Here is a 25532-nt window from a genome sequence, read left to right on the forward strand (position 1 = left end):
GGGATGCTCTGTGAAGAAATGACTCAAAAGGCTGAACACATGCTTTGCACACAGAAGGCTCCGATTCAATCCCCAACACCACAGAACTGTCCCTTCAGCACCACCACTGGGACTCCTGAACAGAGCCAACATTTCCTATACTACCAAGTGTGGCTCAAACCCTCACCTGATACAGACAAAGAATAGTGCTTCTAAATAACTCTGAATAGGGGCTGGAGCGACAGTACAGCGGGTAGGGCGTTTGCCTTGCACGCGGCTGACCCGGGTTCAAATCCCAGCATCCCATATGGTCCCCTGAGCACCGCCAGGAGTAATTCCTGAGAGCATGAGCCAGGAGTAACCCCTGAGCATCGCCGGGTGTGACCCCAAAAAGAAAATAAATAAATAACTCTGAATAGAAGACAAAATTACTAGTTGTAAACTGACAACAGTTGAAGTCCATCATTCTCTTTTCACAATTATAATGAAAAGTACAAAAAAAAAAAATAATGGAAAGAATCTCAATGGAAGGCTTGCTATTATTGTCAGGATGACAAAGAGTGCAAGTACTTGTCCTTGAGGAACCCCAAAGGGTAATCACAATAGCCCCATGTGGCAAGAAACTAACTGGAAGGGGAACTGTTCGTATCTTTTCCAAGCAAAGTCTCCACTTTAGATATCTCTGTGGACTTTTTATCCTTAAGATTTAATGAGATTCCATAATAACACACACACACACACACACACACACACACACACACACACACACACACACACACACACACACACACACACACACACACACACACACACACACACACACACACACACACACACACACACACACACACACACACACACACACACACACACACACACACACACACACACACACACACACACACACACACACACACCCCCCCCCCCCCCCCCAGGTGCTTTATTGAGAATCAAAGCTCTAAACACAAACCAGCCCCAAACACTGCAGGTGTATTGCGACCAGGGCAAATCTTGCTATCTATCTTGCCATGGCCAAAATACTCAATCTCCAATTCTGTGAAATACTTTAAGTATAAACAAGTTTTCAGAAAGATTACAAACCTAAGTGATTAAGATCACAGCTGTTCAATCACTTTCAATCTACCTTCATTATTATCACTTGCAAATCCTTACTAATTTTGAGAGATTTTCCTATGTAACAAGGCTAAGGACACGTTTTTGAGCCATACTCAGCTGTGCTCAGAGATCACTCCTGTGAAACTTGGAGGACTGTATGACGCCAGGGATCAAATACAAGTGCCTTACCCCCCGCTGCACTATCACTCTGGCCCAAGAGTCACTTACCTTTAATTCAGCCAATTTATCAACATAAACCTGCTTCGGTTGGTCTTCTCCATCCTCATACAACCAATTCTCAGTGTCCTCCAGTTTCAAGGTGAAACTGTTACGATCCTAAAGATGAATAAAATATTGAATTAGTTCAGTAAAAACAAGGGGGGACTGGGGGTGCAGCTCAGTGGTAGAGTGCATGCTGTGCATGTGAGGCCCTGGGAAATGGCAGCACAAGAGAGGGAAAAACAAAACCTAAATTCATCAATGGTGTCTTAGGCAGAGTGCTTTACCACTATCTGCTCTAAAATGTGCCAAAAGGATGGCAGGACAGGGGGAGAAAACAAGATCAGCAAATACTATTTGGATAGCCACAGGTGTGTATTAATTATTCCCTCTACCATAAGACTCTTTGGAAACTTAATTAAAAACTACTTTTAAAAATTAGTGAAAGGTCTGGTGAAGGGATGGGTGTTGGAACATTGTACAACTGAAACTCAATCATGACCAACGTTGTGGGGAAAAAAAATAATTAGTGGAGTGGGGCTGATACTACAGAGGGTGCTTGCCTTGCAAGAGCCAATTAGGGTTCAATCCCTGGTATTCCATATAATCCCTTAAGTCCCACCAAGAATGATCCCTAAGCGCAGAGTCAGGAGTAAGCCCCGAGTACCACCAGATATGGCCTTAAAAAATAAGAATAAATAAAAATTTTAAAAAGTGACAAATAGGAGCTGGGGTAAATAGCACAAGGGTTAGGTATATACAAGGATACAGGGTATGAACCCTGGTATAAACCCAGGGTGTAATCCCGGGCAATACGTGGCCTCCTGGGCCTCATAATTCTGAGGTCCTGAGCATCACCAGGTCTGGTCTTGTAGGCCTCAAGCACTACCAGCATGATCCACACGGTTCCTGGCATTAGGACCCAAAAAGGACCCCTTCCTAGCACACAACTGCTGGCCCACATGGGACTAAGCCCCAGGCTCATAAGCACTGGGGGCAAGGTGGAGAGATGGAGTAAGAAAAGAAGCTGGAGTGGTAGTACAGTGGGTAGGACATTTGCCTTGCATGTAACAGACCCGGGTTCAATCCCTGACACCACCTATGGTCCCCATGAGCCAGAAGTGATCCCTGAGCACTGCCAAGTGTGATCGGGGAAAAAAAAAAAAAAAACCAAAGGGGGGGTGGGAGGTGTAGGGAAAGTTTTTGAAGTAATTTGGTACATATTTACATACAGGAAATTACTACATAAATAAGGGTTTTGAAAAATGTGCTTCATAAAATATAGCTGTCCCACACCAACAAATACATAATATGAGATTCCCCCCACCCCCCCAAAAAATTCACTTCTAATCATCTCAGTATATACCTACATATGCAAACTTCTAACACATCTTAGGATACTTCTTGATAACAAATAATGTGGCACATACTTACATCTTCATTCACAAACTTCTCATATTCACCACTAAGCTTGTCTCTCATTTCATAGACATATTCTTCTACTGCATTCTTAGCATCATTTCTCTCCTTCTCCAGTTTATCCTGCATGATCATCTTACCCTAAAATGTAAAAACAGTATACTTTGGTTAGATATTAGAACAACTCTGATAATATCTTCAAAAATTGGAAGGCTGGAAGCAATAGTCCTCAGTAAATTATGAAAATCAAGTGAGGCTATAGGGATACACTTGAAAAACAGAGCAATAGAAATAAGATGCAGAAAAACAAAAGGAAAAGAACTTAAAAACTATTAGCTCAACGTCAAAAATTAGCATGCTATACTATAATAATTGCTATGGAAGACCAAATAAAATGTAATTTACTCATACAGGATAAATGTCAAACATTTTGTAAAACAAAATTATTTTTAAGATACAATGAATATACAGGAAATCTCACAATTCAAGTTTACCCAAAATCTTGCCTCACTCTATATATTGGTCTAGAGCGATAGTACAGCGGGTAGGGCATTTGCCTTGCACAAGGCCAGCCTCGGTTCAATCTCCGGCATCCCATATGGTCAACCAAGCACCACCATGAGCAACTCCTGAGTGCAGAGCCAGGAGTATAACCCAAAATTTAAAAAAAAAAAAAAGAGCTACACATCAACTAGAAATACGTTCAATGTGTACAATTATTTTTTTAAAAAAGGTAAGAGCACTGCTATTAATGCTGTTATTTCACCATTTTCTCCTACCAACATCTATGAACTACCACCTCAACCATAAAATAATCTAATAAAATAAATAACATGCCCCATCCCCACTAATACCCACCCCTAAGAATTATCAAAGAAACTCTTAACAGCCTGCAGAAATATAAGCATATCACCAGAAGGGATTTTTAACAATGCATGACATCTATTTGTCTGTATAGTAACCAAAAACCTAAATTAAGGGGCTGGAGCAATAGCACAGCGGGTAGGGCATTTGCCTTGCACGCGGCCGACCCGTGTTCGATTCCCAGCATCCCATATGGTCCCCTGAGCACCGCCAGGAGTAATTCCTGGAGTAACCCCTGTGCATTGCCGGGTGTGACTCAAAAAGAAAAAAAAAAAAAAAAAAAAAACCCTAAATTATTTCACCAACTCCAAACCACCAAACATGCATAATCACTAAACATAGTTTGAACCCTATGGTCACATTAATTTTTTAACTTAATATTCTAAAAGACTTAAAATAACCACCTCATTTTCAATGTATAAGTTTAGCATTTCTCGATCTATTTGCCATAAGAGCTGATTCTCAATTGGTAGGTCCACAGTACTGGTCTTCACTTTCGCCTTCTTGGCTTGAGGAGGTTGGTCCATCTTTTTGTCTTTTGATCCAACTTGAGAAGTCTAAGATAACAGAGAACATTAGAGGAAAAAGAACATATAAAAGCTTAGACTTAAAACAGGTCCCATTTCTTTTAGTATTGATGATCTAAAAAACCGAAAACAATATTAAAAAAAAGTTATAGATACAAATGAGGGGGCCAGAGTGATGGTGCAGGCAAGGCATATACCTTGCACAAAACCAATCTGGGTTCAATCCCTGGCACCCCATATGGTCTCCCGAAGCATGGTCAGAAGTGACCCCTGAGTGCCGAGCCAGGAGTAAGCCCTGAGCAACATCGGGTATAGCAAAAAATAGCAGTAACAATTTAAAAATAAAAAGTATGCAGGCACCAGCGTGCACCACAAAGACTTACAAGTGCCACAGCCGGAGGCAAGGGAGTGCGACCCACCCTAACTGGCCCAGAACCAAATATCTAAGCACCCCAACCCAGTGTGTGTGACCACTGGTCACTGCAACAAAGGGAATGGGAAAACTGCACCACAGCGTTAGTGGGCGATAATACATGAGAGCATAAAATGCTTCAACCTGGGCCTGATCTCCAGCACCATAAGGCCTCCTGAGTCCCATCACAGTAGCCCCTTAAAGGCCCCCCCCCAAGTACCAAACAACTGGCAAGGTCCAATACCCCGTGCACCACAGGACCTAAGCAGTGAACCCCAATGCTGCAAGCCATTTCTGAGAAATGTGTTTTAAGCATAACAAAAAAGGTATAACACCCAGTGAATATCACAAAAACTAAGTTGTGAAAGCAACAGTCAGGAATATGTGCAACCCCCATTGATGCGGGCAGTATCAACAATGAAGGAGGGGGGGACGGGAATCAAACAGTAACAGGGCCAGAGAAAGCGAGGACCATCTGGAAGCACATGCTTTGCTTGCCTTGTCCAGGTTCTATCCCAGGCACTGTACAGTGGTCCTCCTCCCCTCCCGCCCAGCACAGTGCCCCTGAGCACCGCTGAATGTAGCCCCAAACAAACAAAAATAGTGATAGTCAAATTATTTCCAAGAAATCCCCAGTTTTTATTTTTAAAACAATAGGGGGTCATTTTTTGTGACATTACAGCAGGTAGGGTTTTGCCTTGCACGCTACCAACCCAGGCAGTAATTCCTGAGCAAAGAACCAGGAATAAGCCATGAACATTGCTAGATGTGGCCCGAAAACAAAACAAAAAATTGCTCAGGGCCAGAGAGTCAGTACAGTGGATAAGACGCTTGCTTGAACATGACTGATCTGGGTTCAATCACCGCCACCCCATAAGCCCTAAGCCCACCAGTAGTCATCCCTGAGTGCAGAGCCAGGAGCAGCACTGAACACCACCAGATGTGTGTGTGTGGGGGGGGGGATAGAGGGGACACCCCCCCCCCAAAAAAACAACCATTCAAATACAAAAACTACATTCCAAAATACAATTAACTGGGGCTGGAGTGATAGCATAGCGGGTAGGGCGTTTGCCTTGCACGCGGCTGACCCGGGTTCAAATCCCAGCATCCCATATGGTCCCCTGAGCACCGCCAGAGTAATTCCTGAGTGCAGAGCCAGGAGTAACCCCTGTGCATCGCCAGGTGTGACCAAAACACCAAAAAAACAAACAAACAAACAAAAAAAACCAATTAACTGTCTCCCTCAAAACTATGCATGTGAAAGCTGGAATGTCAGGCTTTGATACACGGCATATACCTCCATTTCTTCTGCCTCTGCCTTGCTGTCTGCTGGTGTCTGCTGCTGCTGCTCTTCAACATGTGATTCCTCCTGGTCCACTTGCATCTTCTGAAAAAGAGGTCACATCAAAACCTGAACCTTGGAAATACTACTGAAGTCTAAGCAACCTAATGGCACAGTGAAATGGCATAAAAATTTGTTTGATTACCAGCAATAGGAAGACCTACATCCAAATTCCATCTGTGGATTTCAGTTAATGCATCTGCACAGTGGAGAGGACACTTGCCCTGCCCTACCTTCATACCAACAAGAACGGCCACAGGACTGCTTTAGAGACCATCAAGTATAGCACAGAGTGTGCCAATAGTCAACACAACAGAATCCGAAGAGAGCTGTTGAGTTTCTCCAAGCTTCCTCATAAGTACATCTCTCTCAACTCTTAACATTTTCAAGTACTTTTAAAATCAGACTTTCATCCTCAAAAGCAAAGCCACTGCATGCACCTGGAGAGGTAAACACTTTGAGAATTCTGTTAAAAGAACAAAGCCTGGCAACAAGAATACAGAAGGGAAGAAGCTTGTAGAGCACCTGCAGACAGTGATTTCAATGCCAAAAGCACATTAGAGAAACCTGGTGGGTCTGTGAAGGGGACACACACAAACCCACTCTCGGCCATTCAGACACATCAAACCTCCCTTGTCACCCAATCTATTTCCAGAAAAAAAGAACACCTCTGAGCTATCACTGACTGGTGTAAAATGGTACTGAATGTCCAGATTACCTCTTCCTCCTTTGCATTCTGATCTGTTTCCATCGGTTCCTCATTTTCCTCAAACTTGTGCACTTCCACTAGAGATGCGCTGGACACGCTGAAAATACCATGGACATTCACCCGAACCTTGACTTTCACTTTTGAACTGGAGCCATCAGATTGAGGAGTGACTTTCTGAACTGAAAACTGAGCTAGGGACACATGAGACACAGAGAAAACAGACAACCTGAGAGGGCGAACTCAATTATGAATGTATGCCCATACTGCCCCATATACCCACGCTCAGAGGTGGGTCAAGTAACAGGACACTCTGAGAAGCTACTTTTAGAATCTTACAAAACCAGACAACTCCTTTCTCTGTACAGTCAACCTCATCCCAACATCTCACCCTCTAAGTCCATTCTTCCAATACCATTACACATGCCTCTCCCAAATCTCTAAAACTAATCTGCCACGTACTAACCTACAGAGGGTAAAGAATAAAAAAGAAACGATCATTTCACATTGTTTCTACCATTATCAAGAAACAGCCATGTCTAAATTCAGTTACTATACTTGGTTTATTTAAAGTTTTAAATCTGTAAAACTTCTGTAAAATATGAATTATCATCTTTGTTAACTTTCAACAGCTTCTAGGTGCCACTCTGAGTATATTTTCCATTTTATCCATGTATTCTAGGTCTGTAATTATAACTATAATTGTTCTCTCAACTGGCATTAGTTCCAGAACTGAGTTTCTCAGAGGCTAAGAACATTCTGGTCAACATGACTCTACCTTATCCATGCTGGACATCTCAGAAGTACATTAAAGTCAGAGTTGCATTTAATTTCCTGTAGAATCTAGCACCAAATTATTCACCAAGTACACTGGCCAACAAATGCTACACACACAATAGGAGATGCAATTACATAATGGCCATCTGGCTGGTTCTGAATCAAGTCGAGAAGTATTTTTGTGATCCAAAATATAACTTCAGGATACTAGCTGCTCTACTACTAGTTCTCTCAGGTATGCACAAATTTTGGTTCACTACCAACTTACCTATAGCAGGATCTGGATAGGGCAAATCCTGGGGAGAACTATAATAGGCCTCAAGAGTAAAAGGCTCCTTTCTATAAAATGTAAGTACTTTAGAGAAAGGAGTCGGATGATTTTTTGGAAACACTTCACAGTCACTGAATAAAAGAAAAAGAGAAAAAACAGATTTAAGATCGTCAAGCTCTTACTACACACACACATATTATAGCACTGTAGGACTGGAGCAATAGCACAGCAGGTAGGGCATTTGCCTTGCACGCGGCCAACCTGGGTTTGATTCCTTCATCCCTCCCGGAGAGCCCAGCAAGCTACCAAGAGTATCCCGCCCGCACAGCAGAGCCTGGCTAGCTCCCCATGGCGTATTCAATATGCCAAAAACAATAACAAGAAGCCTCACAAGGGGCTGGAGTGAAACAAAATATAATATAATTGTGCACTGCAGGTGAGGTTCACAGAGGGTAGGGCATTTGCCTTGCACGCGGCCGACCCGGGTTTGAATCCCAGCAACCCGTATGGTCCCCTGAGCACCGCCAGGGGTGGTTCCTGAGTGCACAGCCAGGAGTAATCCCTGTGCATTTCCAGGTGCGACCCAAAAAGCAAAATAAAAAAAAAAAGTCTCACAATGGAGACACACATATTAGGTTTGTAATTTTAGCACAGCTCTAGTTACTCTTCTCAACTAGCATTATTTCCAGATTTTACAAGTTTCAACATAGTTTACTGGAGGATTTAAAAATTAATATGGGGACTGGAGTGACAGCACAGCAGGTAGGGCATTTGCCTTGCACCCAGTTGACCCAGGTTTGATTCCCAGCATCCTATATGGTCCCCTGAGCACCACCAGAGGTAATTCCTGAGTGTAGACCAGGAGTAAAACCCCTGTGCGCTGCCGGATGTGACCCAAAAAGAAAAAAAAATAATAATATTTTTCTAATAGAACATACAAAACAACAGCTATTTCAATAGGATCAAGGGACTAGAGCAATAGTACAGCGAGTAAGGCATTTGCCTTGCACGCGGCTGACCCGGATTCGATTCCCAGCATCCCATATGGTCCTCTGAGCACTGCCAGGGGTGATTCCTGAGTGCAAAGCCAGGAATAACCCCTATGCATTGCCAGGTGTGACCCAAAAAAAAGCAAAAATAACCCATTAGGATCAAGTATAGAAACTCGGGATACAAATTTATTCCATGGATTAAAATAAGCAACCCCTGCTTCATGTACCATAACAACATTACAGACTGATCGATGCTTCGTGAACTGTTAACAGTATTTGACTTTCAAGTGGAAATGGAGGAAAATATTTAGCTTAGCATAAAAATGATTGGCGCCAGACCTGGGGGATAGCTGAAAGGGTTGGAACATATGTTTTGCTCGTGGGAAAGGTTCAATCCCTGGCACCACATCCCCAAAGCAACCCAGGAGTAAAACCTACGACTGAGCCTAAGTGCCACCCAGTTCGCCCAGCCCCACCCCCACTCCCAAACTGATACTGCTATTACCTTGACCCTTCTTCAGCTGGAGAATTCCATCGCAGAGATATTGGGTATGGTACTACATCCGTGATAGAAAATTCTCTGACTTTGAAAGCAGGTGATAAGATTGCACACTGAAATAGTAATTTTTAAAATTTCATTTGACAGATATAGACATTATGATCTAAATCACAAGTTGTAAGAGTTTAAAAGACCATTATCAATAACTCTTAAATATTTACATTAAAAATGATACCTGAGCAGTTTTACTAACTACTATTTGCCAAATTACCTATGTGTTCCAGTTATTCCTTATCATTTTCCCATTAACTCCAACTCTTATTTGATGTACTTAGTAAATATAAGGAAATATGAAAAATTTCAATAGTACTCAGACATGCTTTTATATAACTGAACTCATCTCAATACATACTACAGAATACAATTTCATATATGAATACCATCTGATACCCATTTTATAACAGAACTGTTAAAATTTTAAACCCTCAGACTTCTTGAGTTAGCCTTCTATTATCTGGAACTAAAACTGTTGCTGTACTGTTACAGTGACTACCAATGGCTATGTGTTAAAGAAAAGAAACTCACCTGCAATGCACAGCCCCGAGTGACAGCCTCATCAGCATTTAGTGTTGTACTAAGTTCTTTACCAAAAAATTTGCTGATCTTCTCTTTAACTGCAGGAATTCGTGTTGCACCACCGACTATCTCCACTGCATAAATATCTTCTTTCTTTAGCTCTAAACAGACATTTAGATGCACTGAATCTTTAAATATTAGCTCTTTACAGTTTTTTTAAAAAGCATAAAATAACATCTCATCACAACAGAATATATCATCACCTCAATAGATTATTGTCACTGTCATCAATTTACTTGATCAGGAACCAATAATGTCTCTATTCCTTCCAGCCCTGAGATTTTTAGCAGCCTCTCCTTACTCGTCTTTCCCAACGACTGGAGACTCTTTCAGGGTCAGGGGAATAAGACCTATCATTACTGTTTCCAGCATATCGAATACGCCACAGGTATATGTAACAAAAACCCAACTCCCTCTTAGTCCTCAACACCACAAACACAAATGTGCACATATACACACGTTAAAGCTGGAAACAAGCTGGTATGTTCTGATGGTCAAAACAATGGGGCCCATTTTCAACGCTGAATGACTAAAAATACCAGAAAATCAAAACATATAAAATAAAAAGTAAAGATATGAACTCAGAAAAACAAAACCACAAACTGCTATCACATCTACAAAAGACAATTTCTGAAATTTAGTCAGTATGAAAATTTCCCTGATCATCTAATGAGTTTCCATTTTTTATATACATCAGGACTCAAATAAAACCCATACATTGTTTAATTAAAAAAAAAACTATGGGGCAAGGGAGTATGGAAAAGCAATATAAGAACGTAGGATAATGTCAGAACAGTATTACTATCACTGTATCACTGTCATCCCGTTGTTCATCGATATGTCACTGGCACCCACTTGAGCAAATCGATCACTCCAGGTGGTGCTCACGTAACCATAGCAGTGCCAGTGATTGAACCAGGGTTGGTCACATGCAAGGTCAAAGCCTTAACCCCTGTACTACCTCTCCAGTCCCTAGTTTTATATTTGAACATGTCCTACTTGTATTCTATTTCAGAATAAAACCAAGATCTAGAGAGATGGCAAAAAGACAATTTGTCCATTACTCTATCACCACCAGGAGTAATTCCTGAGTGCAGAGCCAGGAGTAACCCCTGTGCATCGCCAGGTGTGACCCAAAAAGCAAAAAAAAAAAAAAAAAAAAAAACAGAAGGAATTATGAACAATTTTATGACCCATCACTATACAATCGCTAAAACAATCACACACACACAAAAAGCTAAAGTATCAACAGCTTAAGTAATAGTTAAGTCAGCCATAAAGAAAGTAAGAGGGCTCAAAAAAGAATGAAAAAAGGCATTCGCAAGCATTCTAGTCAGTCCAGGAATCAATCCGCACCAAAAACAGTCCAGATTACAACACATACATAGCTTCTGCCTTTCAAAAAGAAGGTGCACATCAAAGTTCTGGTGCCACTCACAAAGTACCTACCCTTAGTAACTCCTGGTTTCCTGGTGACATTTTATGCAATAAACACTAGCAATCTGTTAAGGACTATTTAAAGAAATGGGTGGCTCCAGTGTCGAAAGAACATGCCTGGCTCTTAATCACTGATTTCAGAACTGAGCTAATGTGGAGCTAATAGTACGCTCGAAATAAGTCAACAACGGCACAACAATGAACTCAGTAAATGCTCACTGTCAAAGGTTTATTAGACAGTTTTTTTAAATAAAAACTATATTCCCTAAATTAAACTTCTGCCATTTAATCTGAGATTAAACATTACTGTCTAGTTATTTTTCCTTTGCTGCATTTCCCACTAAGCAGTGGGTTCACCAAACTCAAAGTCTATATTCTTTATCAGGAATGAAAAAGAACACAAAATAAAAAAATAAAGGTATGAACCCAGGAAAACAAAACCACAAACTGCTATTACATTTACAAAGTGACAATCTATAAGATTGCATTTAATCTAAGAATTACATTTCTTGAGAACACATCAAAATATAAATGCTTAATATATTAACGAAGTCCATAACATAAAAATCAATACAACCAGAAAAAAGAAAAGGAGAAATAAGCACTTTCAAGAGTTTTAAAGACACAAACAATTCAACCACAAAAATACTTACTGGACTGTTCCAAAATACTTCGGAGTGGCGGCTCTACCCTAGCCAAGAGATCATCGCACATCTCCAGAAATTTGCCTCTGAAAGAAAGCAGATCACATTCTTTTCATTGAATGGGTGTCTATAATCGAAAAGACATAATAATAAGCACTGACACAAACTGAGAAAAACCTTAGTAGCTAACCCGGGTTCTATCCCTGGCACCTCATATGGTCCTCTGAGCCCACTAGAAGTGATCCCTGAGCTCAGAGCCAGGAGTAAACCTTGAGCATTGCTAGGTTCGGTCCAAAAGCAAAAAGGAAAACAAAAATTTTTAAGTGGCCAGAGAAAATAGTACAGCAGATAAGGCGCTGCCTTGCATATGGCAGACCTGGGCTCAAGCACAGCACAGCATGGTCCCCCAATAGCAACAGGAGTGAGTCTTGACTCAAAGGACTGGAGCACATACTTTTGCTCTGCATGTTGGAGCTGCAGGTTCACACCCTGATCCTATACCGTCCCTTTGATCACCGTGAGTAGCCCTGCAAACTGGGGCCTCTCAGAGAAAGAGACAGAGATAGAGATGGGGGTGGGAGAGAAGGAGGGAGGGGGAGAGGGTGAAGGAAAGAGAGAAGGAGGTGGAAGGGGGGGGAAAGAGGGGGAGAGAGAGAGAGAGAGGGAGGGAGGGAGAGGGGGAGGGAGGGAGGGAGAGGGAGAGGGGGAGAGAGAGAGAGAGAGAGAGAGAGAGAGAGAGAGAGAGAGAGAGAGAGAGAGAGAGAGAGAGAGAGAGAAATACAATAATATTTGGGAGCAGGGAAGAGGGCCAGGAGGTAGCTCAAAAGGACTGCAGCCGAGGGGGAGGGGGAGGGGGAGGCCCAAACACCAGAGCTTGTGCCCGCCGCACCACTGGGTATGAATGTTCAAAACCCGCAAGCACACCAGGTTAAGTTTCACTGGAGTGGCCCCAAGAACACTGCACCCCTGTCCCCACAAAAAACTAAAATTGTATGTAAACCACCATAATGATTTTAGCAATTAGAGCTACTTCAAGCGGAAATGGTCAGCGTAACACCAAAATATTATGATTACCTATTCATTGTTCCAGACACATCAACATCATTCATAAAACATTCAATGTTCATAGGGAGGTCTGAAGCATTTGCACTCATCAATTTCTTGAGTTTCTCACATTCCTGAGACAGTCGTAATAATGCACGGATTTTGGACTTTATGTCCAGTTTATACTTCTTCCCAAATTCTTCACAGAAATGATTTACTAACACTTCATCAAATTTTCTGCCTCCCAACGTGGTATCAAATGCAGTGGCCAGAACCTTTGAGAAAAAAGATAATTTAATAATTAACCTTTTTTTTTTTTTTTTTCTTTTTGGGTCACACCTGGCGATGCACAGGGTTACTCCTGGCTCTGCACTCAGGAATTACCCCTAGCCATGCTCAGGAGACCATATGGGATGCTGGGATTTGAACCCGGGTCGGCCGCGTGCAAGGCAAACGCCCTGCCCGCTGTGCTCTCTCTCCAGCCCCAACCTTTTTTTTCTATTATGACTGCTATTTCATTGAAGAGGAAAATGTGGGAACAAGTCAACATGCATTGTACCATTATTACAACCACTGTGCAAACCTACATCGTAATCCCCAATTTACTGGGAATACTACAGGCAACAGATCTAATTTATAAATCACAAAGCTAGTAAGTAAAAGTAAAAACAATTGTAAAGCACCTCTACCACAACAGTTCAACTCCAAACAGCAAGTACATTGCCAAGGTCCAGTATAGTAAAGGCCCCTGACAGAGCTACCACCTCCCGGCAGTCACAAAACAGCACAAGGGTCTGGGCAGTAACTCAAGGGTGGAAATTGCATGGAGAGCCCCAGGCTCCATTTCTAGCACTTCATGTTCCCCCAAACACTGCCATATGAGCCTCCTCCCCTGAAGCAGAGGCAAGACTGCAAAAAAGCTTCTGTAAGTCCACAAATCTAATAAATGCTCTGGAATACTCCCAAGAGGGTCTCTCCTACCAATCTGGAAACAGGGAAGAAAGCTCATTTAGCTCACAGACCAAAAATTCTAACACAAGGGCTGGAGCGACAGCACAGCGGGTAGGGTGTTTGCCTTGCACTTGGCCAACCCGGGTTCGATTCCCAGCATCCCATATAGTCACCCGACTAATTACACCACCAGGAGTAATTCCTGAATGCAGAGCCAAGAGTAAGCCCTGTGCAGTGCCGGGTGTGACCCAAAAAGACAAGGGAAAAAAATTCTAAGTGCTTGGCTTGCATGTGGCCAACCAGCGTTCAGTCCCCGGCACTCCGTATGGTCCCTTGAGCTCTGCCAAAGTGACCCTGAGTATAGAGCCAGAAGTAAGCCCTGAGCATCTCCAGGTGTGCCCCGCCCCCCCAAAACTTTCTCTGAAGGGCACAAAGACAGGATAGGATAGCAGGGCATATATATATATATATATATATATATATATATATATATATATATATGTAGCAGTTTGCCTTTGCCTGTGGTAGAGCCAAGAACTGGTATGACCCAAAAACAAAACAGAACAAAATATTCTTTGGGCCAGAGATAGTCAAGAGGTGGGACTGTGTATTTCCAGCACATAGGTGACCCAGGTTTCATCCCCAGCACTACATAAGGTCCCCTGAGCACAGAGGCCAGAGTAAGATCTGAGCACTGATAGATGTGGCCCAAATATAAAAATAAAATGAAACCAAAAAACAACAAAGAAAAAATTTCTTGTTCTGGGGTCAGAGACAGAACAGAGGTTAAAGTAACTGCCTTGATGTGGCTGACCCGAGTTCAATCCTGACCCCAGTTCATTATCTGGCACAGCATGGTCCCCAAGCGCCACCAGGAACTAAACACAGAGCTGAGAGTAGTTCCCAGTACCACCAAGCATGGTCCAAAAGCAAACACAAAACAAAACCAAAAAATTCTTGTTTTTAAGTTCTAGATAAAATGTTCATATCCCATGGTGGAACCAGCCTATGCTGGCAAATTGAACTATAAACCTTGATCGCCATCTGGGCTGTTCTATTCCTTTAAATTTCTCAGTGCACAAAACTATTTTCTCTTGTGCATTAAGCTTCCCAGGAATCTGGACTAGCATTCCTACTTTGGTTTCTTTCAGCCATCCATGTTCTAGTCCCTCCATCCTTCTCTCAGAATACTCAAAACCTTAAAAAGCACAAAGATAATTCCTTTATCAGCTCTGATATTCATTTAAACCAAGGGACTACACCTCAAAGAATCTTACTAAAAGGTTAAGTATCTTCACCATATTATGAGAAAGAAAATGAGGGTTCGTGGATGCGCCTCAGTGGTACAGCATGTGTTTTACATGGATAAGAACATGGGCTAGAACTCTAGGCCAAAAGAGGGAAGGATGGAGGCTGGAATAGTAACCACAGCATTTTTCTCCTAGTCTATTTCCCGTTACTTAAAACAATATCAACTCCTGATAAATGACTCTGGATTTCTACATTCTGGGCTTCCACCCCCACCCCAACATACCTAATTTCCACTTCAGATAACTCATAACAAGTTCCCATTTGTTAAATTCTCCAGTCAATTATTTAAATTGACTCTTAGGAAGTCCTAATCACCATATACTTGTAATACAGTCTAGTCTTCTGGAAAAATATACTTACTTTAAGTTTTCCTCTATTAAACGCACATACAGAAACTTGATAAGCAGAATGCCCCATGTCTACAAAAACTACATTTCTTGGTTTCTCTTCTAAGGCAGGAAGATCTTGCTTATAGATTCCATATGCCAGAGCAACTACGTAAGAAAAAATTCAATATCAATATAAACATCACTTAAGTAATAAGCTTAAATTTTCACTTAAGTAGAAAAAGACAATTTTGTATTTTATGAATGGAGCTGGAATCATATGCTGATTGAGTCAAATTATAGGCTTTGCATAATTTATTCATGAAGAACATTAAACCTCCTTGACATTTCCAATTCCAATGACTTTGGCAACTTTTTCACAAACCCTTTTTCCTACTGTCTAAATATATTTTCCAGATTTCTTCTGCTTTTTTTTTTTGTTATCTCAACATTCTCACATATCCTGGCCCTAAGATGTTGCTTTTACATCCCATTCCTATTGCTCTACCAGACCGTCCATAGGCCAAAGGGCCTATTTTTAAACAAAAGCACTGCTCCAAACACACACAGTTTCTAAACAATGTAATGAAATACCAAACCAAGGGATACATAAAAACTACTGATCATATAGTTTTCTTACATGACAGGAGTACCCCAAAATATCACAACACACAAATGGCAAGCATCCCCCAAAAGGAACAAAAAACCTAAGGGACTTACTGAAGATATTACAACTCTTAAAATTCAGGAAGTCAAAACTTTGACTAATCCCTCTTACCTGCAGTAGTCTCATTCATTAATCTCAGGCAGTTAAGTCCAGCTATCTGTGTTGCATCCATCACTGACCGTCTTTCTGCATCAGTATAGAAGCAAGGAACCTAGACACATTTGAAAGTGTGTTATCACGACAACTCCTCACTTAAAATATACCTGCCTCTTCTGGCAGTGACACCCACCCCATATGGAACACGCCTCTGGTAAAGCATTTTCTTCATCCTTCTCCAGGAGAGGAAAAATTAGGAACAGCCACCGGAGGAAAGCCCAGCTCCTATTTCATGGATGTTAATGCCCGAGATGGTACAAAATTACCACCCAGGTCTAGCCAGACACACAGTTTTGTGTGTTGGCTACTATACTGTCCTCTACAAGGCTACGGGAAGAAAACCATGGCTTACCCAAAGAAGGAGCTTCCTTCAGACGGAAGCAGCCCTAACAGCACCCGGACTCAGCTGGCCATATAGGACAGGAGGTAAGGCAAATAAATGCACTGCGTGCGGTTGACCTGAGCACTGCCGGGGGTCATTCCTGAACAGAGCCAGGACTGGCACCCCACAGGATATGGCTCAAATATCCAAACACCCCCTTCTCAAAAAGCACCTTGAATAAAGATGTATGAGAAGCTATCCCAATAAACATTGAGTTTGGGGGTGTGGGGGATTGGAGAGATAGTATAGATGGTAAGATATTTGCCCTGCACAGAGCTGAACCGGATTCAATCCCTGACACAACATACGGTTCCAGTGAGCACTGCCAAGAGTGATCAAAGCACCACCAGGATTGGTCCTGTGTATCTAGTTGAGGGGTAGCCCCAAACACTTCTGCATGTGGCCTCTAAGAATCAAGCCCCAAAATATTTTTAAATTTTATGTTTGGGCCATATCCAGCTAATTCATGGCTCTATGCCCAGGGATTACTCTTAGTGGTGCCAAGGATAAAACTAGGGTGAGCTGATTTCAAGGCAAGTGCCTAAACCCCTGTACCATCTCTCTAGCCCAAACAAAATTCTCATGACCAAATGGGGGAAAATACATGGAACTTACACCATTCACGGGCTAATCTCTATAATAAAGGGGGAACTGATAAAAATGAGATCAGACTCAAAATTAGAAAAGGACAGAAATTTCCACAACGAGAAATGAGAAATGAGTATTAAAATTTCTAAATGATTACTTTACCTGGTGAGTCAAGTACCAAAATCACATCTATTATTACATATACTTACTGTTATTACTATCACATATACACTATATTCTCTAATTAGAATTGGCTGCTCTACCAAGAAACTCAACTGATGAGGTTTGTTAAATAAGCCTTCCCAAACATTCCCGATGGAGTTGTATATTAGTACAAATGCTTCAAGGGGCAATTAATGTTGAAATTACAAATATACCATTCTTTGCCACAACAATTACAATTTCTGAAATTAATGCTTTAGCAATAATCAACTTACAAAAAAAAAAAAAAGACAAACTACACCCTAGGCTTGTTGATACGTGTCCAATGTATTTCACTGCCAAGCGCTAGTGACTATAGCAGAGTGCAGATAGAGGCCTCCTTGTAGCCTTGGCTCCTTCCTCAATCTAGGAATCTGGCTAATAGTTTCCTGAACTGCCTGAAAATTTCTTCCTAATAATACCAAGAGCTCACTGTACTGAACTGTTTGTACAATCTCTTTCATGCTAATTATCTACTTTCCTACATGCTAAGCCTAAGAACACTAAGATACTGACTCCTTCCCCTGCCCAATACAAACTCTAGACTCAGAAGAAATTCCCCGCTTTATGGCACTTAACCATGTCAGTCACTAAAGGAAAGGGACTCTTAGAAGCTTGTGGCTGGTTTCCTCCAAGCTTTTCCCTTGGTTTTGGTCTTTCATTGTTCTGAATCTGAGTGGGAACCCCACAAGGTCCCAAGAACCACCACGAGTAATTCCGGAGTGCAGAGCTAGGACTAAGCCCTGAGCACTACCAGACATCCCCCCAAAAATAGAACTATAGAGGACTGAGCAAATCATAAAGGCCCAGATAATAATATTTAAAACATGAGACCAGATCAACAACAGGCAATGCAGGCAGGGCACTTGCCTTGCATGCGGCCGACCCAGATCAGATCCCCAGACTCCAGAGCCCATCAGAAGTGGCCCCTGAGCATAGATAGGCAGGAGTAGGCACAGCGGGATATGGACCAAAACACAGTAATAAACTCAAAACCAGTGAGTTTGATAAATGTCTAAAATAGCCTTTACAACCAAAGACAAAAACCACTTTTATTTGAAATTAACAGCTTTCTTCTCATGGCTTCTTCATGCAAAAACACATAAATGAGTAAGAATCATACTCACGGAAACAACACAGTCCACGACAGGCTTTTTAAGAACATTTTCTGAGGTCTCCTTCAGCTTGGACAAAAGCATTGCAGTCACTTGCTCCGTGGTAAAATTCCGTTCTTCTTCCATGTACTTCACCTGCAACAAAATAGAAACATCTAGTAAATATGCTTTCTTACAAATGCTAAAAGCTAAAGTGAACTAATGTCTTACAATGAAATACTTCTCTGAGAAGACTAAAGAAAGCTAGCTTTGGGAACAAAAATAGCTTAAAGGTGCCTTTAAGTTTCTGTTTGGAATCATGCCCAGAGATGCTACTCCAGCATATAAAACACGCACTTTAGCTCTCTGAGCTATCTGAGACCCTCACAGGCATCACTTTCCACTTTTTTAGTTTTTGTTTTTTGATTTTTGGGCCACACCCAGTGGTGCTCAAAGGCCCAAATGAAGTGCTGGAGATCAAAGTCAGGTTAGCCATGTGCAAGCTAAGTAACCTACCCACTTATACTATTGCTCCAATTAGGATTCAAGATAATCTGAGGACAAGTGTCTTGTCATTTTTTCTTTTTATTACTGCTAATACTTGTTAGAGTTAAGAGTAAACAAAGCTTAAATATATGCTAACATATACAATGCTAGGTAATGTATGTCTTCAATTTTGACAAAAATTTGTTTGATTTTGATTTTAGTGCAGGAATTGAATTCAATGCCTCAAACAAAGAAAACACTACCAATCAACTAACTACATGCCCAGCACAAGTTAACAAACCTAAAGTGTTGAAAATGCCTTATCCCAAATGCCATACTTCCTAAATACAATTCAAACCAGAAATTACACACCACTGAATCATATTTCTGGTCCTAACTCTTTTTACAGGCTACTCCAGCTCAGGCAGACTATCCCCTTCTCCTCAGCCCCTCACTCCCACACTACCTTGGTTCTGGTTTAGAAACCAACAGCAAATGTTTGTATTTTTTTTTTTTTGCTTTTTGGGTCACACCCAGCGATGCTCAGGGGTTACTCCTGGCTTTGCACTCAGGAATTACTCCTGGCGGTGCTGGGGGACCATATGGGATGCCGGGGATCGAACCCGGGTCGGCCGCGTGCAAGGCAAACGCCCTACCCGCTGTGCTATCACTCCGGCCCCAAATGTTTGTATCTTTATGTAAGATAAAGATAGGAAAACAGCCCTCCTCGTGAACTGCATTCAAGGCTGCCTCTTTCCCTGCTTTTTGTTTTTCCTTTTTGGGTCACACCTGGTTGTGCACAGGGGTTACTCCTGGCTCTGCACTCAGGAATCACCCCTGGTGGTGCTCAGGGGACCATATGAGATGCTGGGAATCAACCCGGGTTGGCCGCATACAAGGCAAACGCCCTACCCCTTGTGCTATCGTTCCAACCCCTCCCTGCTATCTTTTAACTTGGATATTCTTTCTCCCAAGTATTCTCCCTTATCTCCATCCACACTGGCCCCTATAATGCATAACTAAACCTGCCTGGAACCATTCTCATTCTCCCCTTCCCTTTACTGCCGTGATCACACATTTTAGGTGAGGTGCTTGCCCACACAATTTGGCTGCAGTGTCCACCAAGGTCACACATATGGCTGTCATAAACTCAGCTGTGGGCACTTACACACTTAAGTTGCAGTGCTTGTCAATTATCACACATTTTTAGTAGCACTGCTCACACTTGGCCGCAAGGACAGGAGCCTTACTGCGTTGCAGAGCTCGTGGCCTTAGCGTGCAGACAAGCTATCAACTGAGGTACTTTCCAGCCTCCCTGCTTCTTCCTTTATTTTAAGCATCCCCCATTTCCACACCTCCCTTTCTCTTTCTGCATTCCAAGTTTACTCATTATAAGGCCATTCAAACTGTACTGAGATTAATGCCATAGATTAAGTAAACCCGGTGAACATTCTTCAGTTATCAGATTCACTAAGAAATTCAAACTAAATCACCACCTGCAGTAACACACCATATCTTTCTCTAGATTTTCAAGGCTGGTTCTGTGACCCTATTTCCCTAAATGGGACTAACAAACATCAACTCTCCTCTAAAATCCACTTGCCTGGAAAGCTCAATCTTCCTCCAAGATTCCTCTTAACATTAATGAGGTCAGAAGGTCCGCCCCATCCATCCCCTGGATGACACATCATTTGTGTGATCATTTTATTACACATTTCATAAATAAATTCTTCTATATATCTTAGAGATATAGCCTAAACTCCCTCTTCCTCAAAGGAACATTCCAATCTAAGTCCTGCATCAAGAATGACCAGGGGCCAAAAAGAGCATGGGTTAAGGTTCTGCCTTGCATGTGGCCTATCTTGATTCCATCCCTAGCAACTCACGTGATCCCCCAAGCACTGCCCAGAGTGATCTTGAGCACTTGACCACAGAGTCAAGAAAAAGTCCTGAACACTACTGGATATGGCAATAAATAAATAAATGAAGGTAGGACTATGTATCTTGTATATTTCAGTGACTTTAACGTATTGATTTATTTGCCAGAGCTTCCAGAAGTCATTTTCTACAATGAGAGCAATCAGATCACTGAATCAGCGAATAAGATGTACAGTAGGCTCATCTGTCCTACTCATATAACCATGCCACTAAGGCTCCCAGTCAAAATACAGACCATTCTCAGGCTGTTACAGCAGGTAGGGTGCTTACCTTGCATAGTTTACCTGGTTCAATCCCCAGCATCCCCTATGATCCCTAGAGCCCCGCCAGGAGTGATTCCTGAGTGCAGAGCCAAAAGTAAGCCCTGAGCACTGCCAGGTGTGGCCAAAAAACAAACCAAAAAAATACCAGATCATTCAAAAACACTGGGCTAGAGAAATAATACGAGGTAAATAGTTTGTTTTGCATATATCCAATGCTGGTTCTAACCCTACCTAGCACTGCATATGGTTCAGTGAACACCAGGGTTCAGTGTGAAGCTCTACCCCAACCAAAAAGAAAGACCTCTAAGTAGTCTTTACTAGCAAACATCTTTCCAAAGCACTTTCCTTAGAATTTGAAATCAAAATACCAAGGTGACTTCTTGCATCTTAATCATAAGGCATCAGCTTACGGGCTGGGGATGTGCCTCCAGTGAAGGAGCAATTGCCTTAACAGTTGCAGAGCCTAGTGTTCAATCCCCAGCACCATAAGGCCTTCCCCACACACTGCCAGATATGTCCTAGGTAACCTCTGAGCACCACCAGGTACAGCCCCTACAAAAATATTTTTTTTTGGAGGAGTCATACCCAGCGATGCTCAGGGGCTACTCCTGGCTCTGCACTCAGGAATTACTCCTGGTGGTGCTTGGGGGACCATATGGGATGCTAAGGATCAAACCCGGGTCGGCCGCGTGCAAGGCAAACACCCTACCCACTGGACTATAGCTCCGGCCCCCAATATCATTAAAAATTAAGGTATCACCTCAAAATTCTTACCTTTATACCAGTTAGTCCAGTGGGCAATTGGACAATATCATATGCAAGACCAGATTTTTCTGCCTCCACGAACGGATCCGAGAATGCTCGGCCATGGAATCTTTTAAATCCTTGGACTGTGTTCTTCGCATTGGAAATTACCTAAGACCAAAAGAGAAATAAAAAAATCAAAGTATAAGAATGAAAGACTAACAAGCAATTAAGAGAAACTGAAAGAATTTTTTTCAACAGCCTCAGTTTAGATTAGTATCATTTTTATGCCTGAAATGTTCTTGTTTTCTTCACCACTAAACTACTGAACGATACCTGCTACCAAACGAAGTGAGGGGTATGTATAGGTCACACAGCAGCCGAGCCAGAACTCAATGTGCCCTGTTTTTCCGCGAAGGCAATTCAATACATGTGAAAGTGTTTTCTGGGGTTGAGGGAGATAGCTCAAAGGACTGTAGAACATGCACTGCATGCTGGAGCCCTAGGTTTAATCCCATGCTCTGCTAGGTCTACCAAGCACCAAGTGTGGCCTAACTCCCAAAAGGGAAAAAAAAAAATCAGTATCTTCTCTTCTTAACTAAACTTCTAATGATCAGGGGCCAGAGAGAATACAGGAGTTAAGCTGCAAATGGTGAACCCTGGTTTGAGCCTCGGCACTGCACACGAGGCTCCCCTAGCCCCCATAGAAGTGATCCCTAAGCAGAGCCAAAAGTAAACTTTGAGAACTGCTGTGTGTAACCCAAATAACCCCCCTAAAGGGAAAAAAAATTCTAATAAACACTTGAAATGACTTTTAAACATTACCAAATTTGTGAGAGTCCATTTGGTAATACTTATAAATTCAGCAATTCTAGTGAAAGAAAGAAAAAAGGCACAAAGAACAAAGATGAATGCCAGAATGTAATGACAGATTATTTATAACAGCAGAAAACTAGACAAAAAAGCCTGACTGGCCAATAAGGGGCTGGGAAAATATATTATTTCATATATATGTAAGATTTTTCTGGATATTAGAAGACAGGAATCTATAAAGCATATCACTTAGGAGTCAAGTGGCCCAGGTTCAATCACTAGCTCTGAATGGGTTCCCATCACCAGCAGCTGGGAGTAGCCCCTCACACCACCAGGCCTGTCTCTCAAATCACTCTCCCCAAAAACAAATTCAAACAGTACAAAAGGTTATACACTCAGAAACACCCAGTTCAGTGGAAAAGCACATGACATACATACATACATACAGGTCAGGTGAATTTCTGATCTGGTTTTTCTTCTCCTCCTCCACCCCCTCCACCTCCACCACCCCCAGTTTCTGAATAATGGCAAAACAGACAATTTCCAAATTCCTCCTACGTGGAAACGCCCACACCCCACAATGCTCAGCAGTTATTCTTGGCTATACACTCAGGGATCACTCCTGGAGGTCCCATGGGATCATATGTGATGCCAAAAATAAGAGAACCTGCATCAGTCACATACAAGGCAAGAATTCTACCTGCTGTAGCGTCTCCAGCGCAAATTATTCCTACTTTAAAAGTTGTATTTTCATTACCTTATAAAATAAAAAAAAATTTTTTTTAAAGTTGTATTTTCAGGGGCCAGAGGCGTAGTACAGTGGGCCTTCCATGGGGACCACCCAGGTTCAATCCCTGGCATCCCATATGGTCCTGCAAGCACCACCAGGAGTAATTCCTGAGTGCAGAGACAGGAGTAACCCAGAACTGCTGGGTGTGACCCCCCAAAAAAGTTCTATTTCCAATAATTTAAAAAATTTAATATAAAAAAAGTATTTCCTAATTTTTTCAGTATAAACTATTATAACTGAACATGAGGGAAAGTTCTGGATTTAAAATTGTCAAGAATGAATTTGTGCTTAAAATGTATAGGCTCATCTTTCCAGACCACAAATAAATGCAGCAAGCCCTCCAGGAAAACCTGCAGAGAACTTCTGCATCAGCTGCGGCAAAGCCTCACACAGAGGCCCTTTTGTAGAACGAAGGACGCTTCCAAATTCAGGCTCTACTTCGGTGAGCTGCCAAAGAGAAACTCAGCACACCTAGAACAAGGCGGCCAGTTTAATAAATACTCTCAATAATGAATCAGCACTTAAAAACAAGTAATTTTTAACTTTTTTTTTTTTTTTTGCTTTTTGGGTCACACCCAGCAATGCACAGGGGTTACTCCTGGCTCATGCACTCAGGAATTACTCCTGGAGGTGCTAAGGATGCTGGGGATGCTGGGGATGCTGGGGATCAAACCCAGGTCAGCCACATGCAAGGCAAATGGCCTTCCCGCTGTGCTATCGCTCCGGCCCCCAAAACAAGTAATTTTTAAAGCTTTTTTTAAAAATAAGATTGTGGTGGGCCGGAGCGATAGCACAGCAGTTAGGGCGTTTACCTGGGTTCGATCCCCGGCATCCCATATGGTCCCCCAAGCACTGCCAGGAGTAATTCCTGAGTGCAAAGCCAGGAGTAACCCCTGAGCATCGCTGGGTGTGACCCAAAAAAAAAAATAGCAAAACAAAAAACAAACAAACAAAAATAAGATTGTGGGAGCAGGTAGGGTACTTGCCTTGTACTTGGCCTAATCAGGTTCAATTCCCAATACCAAGCCCAGGAGTGAGCCCAGAGCCAGAAGTAAACCCTAAGCACTGCTGGGTGTGGCCAATAAAACAAACAAAAAATTAAACTTAAAGAAATGCATTGCTATTGTAAAGGAAAATGTTTCACAATAGCTCTGAATTTGTTAGCTACTATCTTCTAAAACATCTTGAACAGGGGGCTGGAGCAATAGTTCAGTGGGTAGGGCATCTGCTTTATACACAGCCACTGCAGGCTCAATTCCCAGCATCCCATATGGTCTGATGAACACCACCAGGAGTGATTCCTAAGTGTAGAGCGAGGAAAAGACCCCAAGCATCACCAGGTATGACTCAAAAAGCAAATAAATAAGAGAAACATTTTGAACAGCTTAAAAAATGAGATTATGGGGCCGGAGCGATAGCACAGCAGGTAGGGCGTTTGCCTTGCATGCGGCCGACCCGGGTTCGATCCCCGGCATCCCATATGGTCCCCCAAGCACTGCCAGGAGTAATTCCTGAGTGCAAAACCAGGAGTAACCCCTGAGCATCACTGGGTGTGACCCAAAAAGCAAAAAAAAAAAAAAAAAATGAGATTATGCCAGTCGCGGGTTTCAACACCCAAAAATAAAAAATTGTGAAACACAAATTTAAGTAAAATTCAACTGGCCAAGTGTTTCTTTCTCTAGGATTATCAACTTTAGGCACTAGATAGCCTAGAAAAAAAGGTTATTTATTATATGTATAAATTGCTGCAGATTGAACCATAAAGAGGTCCAACAGGACCATGAAATAACTCAAAGGGTTAAGGCTACATGTTAAAACAAATCTCCAGGCTTGGGGCTGGGGCAATAGCACAGCGGGTAGGGCTTTTGCCTTGCACACAGCCGACCTGGGTTCAATCCCCAGCATCCCATATGTCCCCCAAGCACCGCCAGGAGTAAT

General features: G+C 42.1%; 1 protein-coding gene across 2 annotated transcripts in view; it reads right to left on the minus strand.

The window, feature by feature from the left end:
* Window positions 1–25532, minus strand: part of HSPA4 (heat shock protein family A (Hsp70) member 4) — a 44397-nt gene that overhangs the window by 4444 nt on the left and 14421 nt on the right. Inside the window, exons 3-16 of one of the 2 annotated variants that reach the window (XM_004609860.3) lie at window positions 22022–22162; window positions 18594–18716; window positions 16251–16350; window positions 15507–15640; window positions 12915–13159; window positions 11850–11926; window positions 9709–9860; window positions 9130–9236; window positions 7630–7763; window positions 6597–6778; window positions 5834–5923; window positions 4002–4154; window positions 2749–2874; window positions 1324–1431 (exon numbers count right to left, since the gene is read on the minus strand). In XM_004609860.3, the coding sequence (XP_004609917.1) occupies window positions 1324–1431; window positions 2749–2874; window positions 4002–4154; window positions 5834–5923; window positions 6597–6778; window positions 7630–7763; window positions 9130–9236; window positions 9709–9860; window positions 11850–11926; window positions 12915–13159; window positions 15507–15640; window positions 16251–16350; window positions 18594–18716; window positions 22022–22162 (1872 nt within the window). The remainder of the gene's footprint in view (window positions 1–1323; window positions 1432–2748; window positions 2875–4001; window positions 4155–5833; window positions 5924–6596; window positions 6779–7629; window positions 7764–9129; window positions 9237–9708; window positions 9861–11849; window positions 11927–12914; window positions 13160–15506; window positions 15641–16250; window positions 16351–18593; window positions 18717–22021; window positions 22163–25532) is intronic. The other variant, XM_055141946.1, reaches the window with a different exon arrangement.

The sequence above is a fragment of the Sorex araneus genome, chromosome 6 (genome assembly GCF_027595985.1).
Source record: "Sorex araneus isolate mSorAra2 chromosome 6, mSorAra2.pri, whole genome shotgun sequence".
Lineage (NCBI taxonomy): Eukaryota > Metazoa > Chordata > Mammalia > Eulipotyphla > Soricidae > Sorex > Sorex araneus.